The sequence below is a fragment of the Dermacentor silvarum genome, chromosome 4 (assembly GCF_013339745.2).
Source record: "Dermacentor silvarum isolate Dsil-2018 chromosome 4, BIME_Dsil_1.4, whole genome shotgun sequence".
In the NCBI taxonomy this organism is placed as follows: Eukaryota; Metazoa; Arthropoda; class Arachnida; order Ixodida; family Ixodidae; genus Dermacentor; species Dermacentor silvarum.
The window spans coordinates 153,526,243-153,529,522 of NC_051157.2; the positions used below are offsets into that span (position 1 = coordinate 153,526,243).

At 49.7% G+C, this 3,280-nt stretch overlaps 1 protein-coding gene across 1 annotated transcript; it reads left to right on the forward strand.

The window, feature by feature from the left end:
* Window positions 1–1,016: 1,016 nt before the first annotated feature.
* LOC119450746 (3-oxoacyl-[acyl-carrier-protein] reductase FabG) lies at window positions 1,017–1,986 on the forward strand. The gene has a single exon (XM_037714259.2). It carries the CDS (start codon window positions 1,130–1,132, stop codon window positions 1,946–1,948), a length of 819 nt encoding a protein of 272 aa, XP_037570187.1. The 5' UTR covers window positions 1,017–1,129; the 3' UTR covers window positions 1,949–1,986.
* The last annotated feature ends 1,294 nt before the right edge of the window (window positions 1,987–3,280 follow it).

A 3,280-nucleotide genomic window follows, 5' to 3' on the forward strand; every position in this document is an offset into this window, starting at 1 on the left:
CTATTGATACCTCAAACATTTTGATATCTTATAGGGAACATTCACGTTGCATAGTGATCTGTCCACACTGGTCGAGTCCGCCATCTACTCTGAGGAGCCGTTGTGAAACGCGTGTACGTTGTGTGGGGCCAAGTGCGGCTCGGCGATCCTCACTCTGTGGCTATTCGCGATTTCTAAAATGCAGCAGTCCCTTCCCTCGTCTAGCGAGTAAGGAAGAGCTAGCTTAACAGTGCCTCCATGAAACAACGCAGCCACGACCACTGGTTTTTCGCAGCCTTTGATATACTTCTGGACGACATTCTAAAGAGGCGTACTGCTTTGAAACAGAAACTTATGCCGAGTCCTTTTGTTGGTGACGTGCGCTTCAATACCTGACTAAAGTAAGCTATGAAATTTTCTATCGCAGCTTTAGAGCAAAATTAAAATGTTTAACTAGGTTGAACATCAAACCGAAGTACCTTCACATAAAAATCAAGCAAGCGTAGTTGAATTTATATACGCTAAAAAGAAGTTTCTTATTCACAAACACTTCTTCGAGTGGAAGCAGGTGTTAACAGCTTGAGTGCTAATTTATTTATACGTGGTGTAGTAAAAGCATGCTTTATTTAAGCTAGGGGTGGGAGGGATGTTTATGAACGTTGCAGCGAACAAACAGACACGAGGAAATGAGATCGAAAACTTCGTCTGCGTTGGCCTATGTTGAACATGCGAGTTGTATTTTATTCGCAGATTTTATTATGCGAATTTCCAAAAAAGGCTAGCTATAGCTTGCTGCCTGGGTTGCCACGGACTTCTCCCTTCGTATATAGCAACCAACAGTGGGAGGCCACCACGCTGCACCAGGCTAAAAGCAGCATCTCTACGTGTAGGTATACTTGCTGTGGAGCGAACATTTTCGTTTTGACGTACCTCCGGCAAGGTGATGAATGGCGCTTTTCTGTAAGCCCATATGTGGCTGCAACAAGACGGCAAGTTGGGCCAGTTGGTTGGGATTCATCGTAAGGATCGTAAGCACCAAGCTAGAGTGTACCGAGCCCCCGAGCACTTGTAGTTGCTTGTAGATTGCGCATTCTCGCAGCTGCTTCGTCGGCTCTCGTGTGTTCATTTTTGACTGCACCCGTGAACAGAAATGCCTCCTGAAGCGATCGTCAACCTGTCGGGCAAGGTGGCCATCATAACAGGTGCATCTTCAGGCATTGGCTGGAGCACGGCCAAGCTGTTTGCAAGGCTCGGAGCCAGGTTATCTCTCAATGGCCGGAAAGAAGACAAACTAAAGGAAGTAGCAGAAGCATGCCAGCAGTACATGCCACAAGACACCAAAATTCTCCAAACTCCAGGCGACCTAAGGGACACCCAGTTGGCAGAAACCCTTGTAGAATCGACGAGCAAAAAGTTTGGTAAAATTGACATTCTGGTCAACTGTGCAGGCACAATTTCAAACGGCAGTATTGAGAACACGTCTCTCGAACAATATGATGAAATCTTTGCCATTAATGTTAGGACGGTCTTCCATCTGATGTCGCTGGCTGTGCCGCATCTGATCTTCAGCAAAGGAAGCATTGTCAACGTGTCTAGTGTCACTGGTATCAGATCGTTTCAAAACGTGTTGGCCTACTGCATGACCAAAAGTGCTGTTGATCAGCTAACCCATTGTTCGGCCCTAGAGCTGGCGAGCAAGCAAGTCAGGGTCAATGCCGTCAACCCCGGCGTAGTGGTCACTGAGCTGCAGAAGCGTGGAGGCATGTCGGACGAGTCCTATGCAACATTCCTGGAACAGTCCAAGACAACTCATCCCCTGGGCCGAGTTGGGAACCCAGATGACGTGGCCAAAGCCATTTCGTTTCTGGCCTCAGACGCCGCTTCCTTCATCACTGGAGTCACACTACCAGTGGACGGCGGGCGGCACGCAACCTGTGCTCGAGAACACTCAGCATTGTCAGCATATTAGAGGCGGGTTTTCCCTCCCGGTGCTTACTGGGGGAGGGGGGGGAACTCGCTACAATTCCTATAAGAAGCTTCTGCAGACACATTTCCAAATCATTTGTTCTAGTTTGTTTTGCTGTTACGCTTATTTAGGTTCATCCCACAGCGCCAGTTCTGCTTACCAAAAGTGGCCCACTTGGCACTCTCATCGCAGCGGGAGGCCTCTACCCAGAAGGCCTCCCGTACACCCATTGAAAGTTTGAGAATAGGTTGAGGACGTTTCGACCCCAATGCCTCTAATCATTCGCTTTACCAGGTGTGACTGCTCTCCCATCGAGCGCCAGCTATCCTGAGGGAAACTTCGGAGGGAACCAGCTACTAGACGGTTCGATTGGTCTTTCGCCCCTATACCCAGGTCGGACTTTCGATTTGCACGTCAGAATCGCTTCCGACCTCCACCAGAGTTTCCTCTGGCCTCGTCCTGCCCGGGCATAGTTCACCATGTTTCGGGTGCGAACGTGTGCGCTCTCGCTCTGCCCCGGCGACGAGTGAGCGCCTGGGACGGGCCGTTGCTGCGCCCTTTGTCGGACCCCTGTGCGGTCCGAGATCGCAACGCAGCCCACGAGCGGGCCTTCACGTTTCATTGCGCCATTGGTTTTCGGGAAACCCATTGACTCGCGCACATGTTAGACTCCTTGGTTAGACTCCAAGACACGGACAAGAGCTATATGTGGCTCTTCAGATTTTGAGTATTTATTGAAGATACGAACATGCACACGGCAAGAAACGCTGATAAGAGAGAAAGTGGGTGCCGACGAGCAAGTGCAAATGAGCGCGCTTCCGGGGAAGCCAGTCAGGGAAGTCAAGGCGAAGTAGAAAAGTAGAAAACACGTCTGGGACACATAAGAGGAGCAGCACCTTGTGGGGATAACGGGAGGAGTAATTGACGTGCTGCAGGGACGGAGGATGGGGGAAGAGGGGGCGGGGATAGCGAAGCGAATAACAAAAGGGTTTAACGTTAATGCACTCTGTAACGTTTCCGAGTATGTGCAGGTCGTATTGTGCACAGTACCCCAGATTGAAAAGAAGGGGTGTGAAATGAGAGGGAGAAAGTAAACCGAAAGATTTGGGCGCTAGCTAAAGCAATGAACTTTACAATTATTGACGTCAAGCGGGAAGTGAACCGACCGAGCCGCGAACTGGCTTTTGGGTACGAAGGGATACCTTTTGAAGAGAAGGTATCCCCCGGTGCTTCGTCCACTCATCATCATTCACTTCGTGGATATGCGGTGTTTTTTACTTCCTTTTGCTGTCCCGCTCCCTATCATAAAAAGGTGTTCACAACCTTTTGTCGATG

What these genes read in the sequence shown, in the direction of transcription:
- LOC119450746 (XM_037714259.2), top strand. Translation starts at nt 1,130, where the DNA reads ATGCCTCCTGAAGCGATCGTCAACCTGTCGGGCAAGGTGGCCATCATA.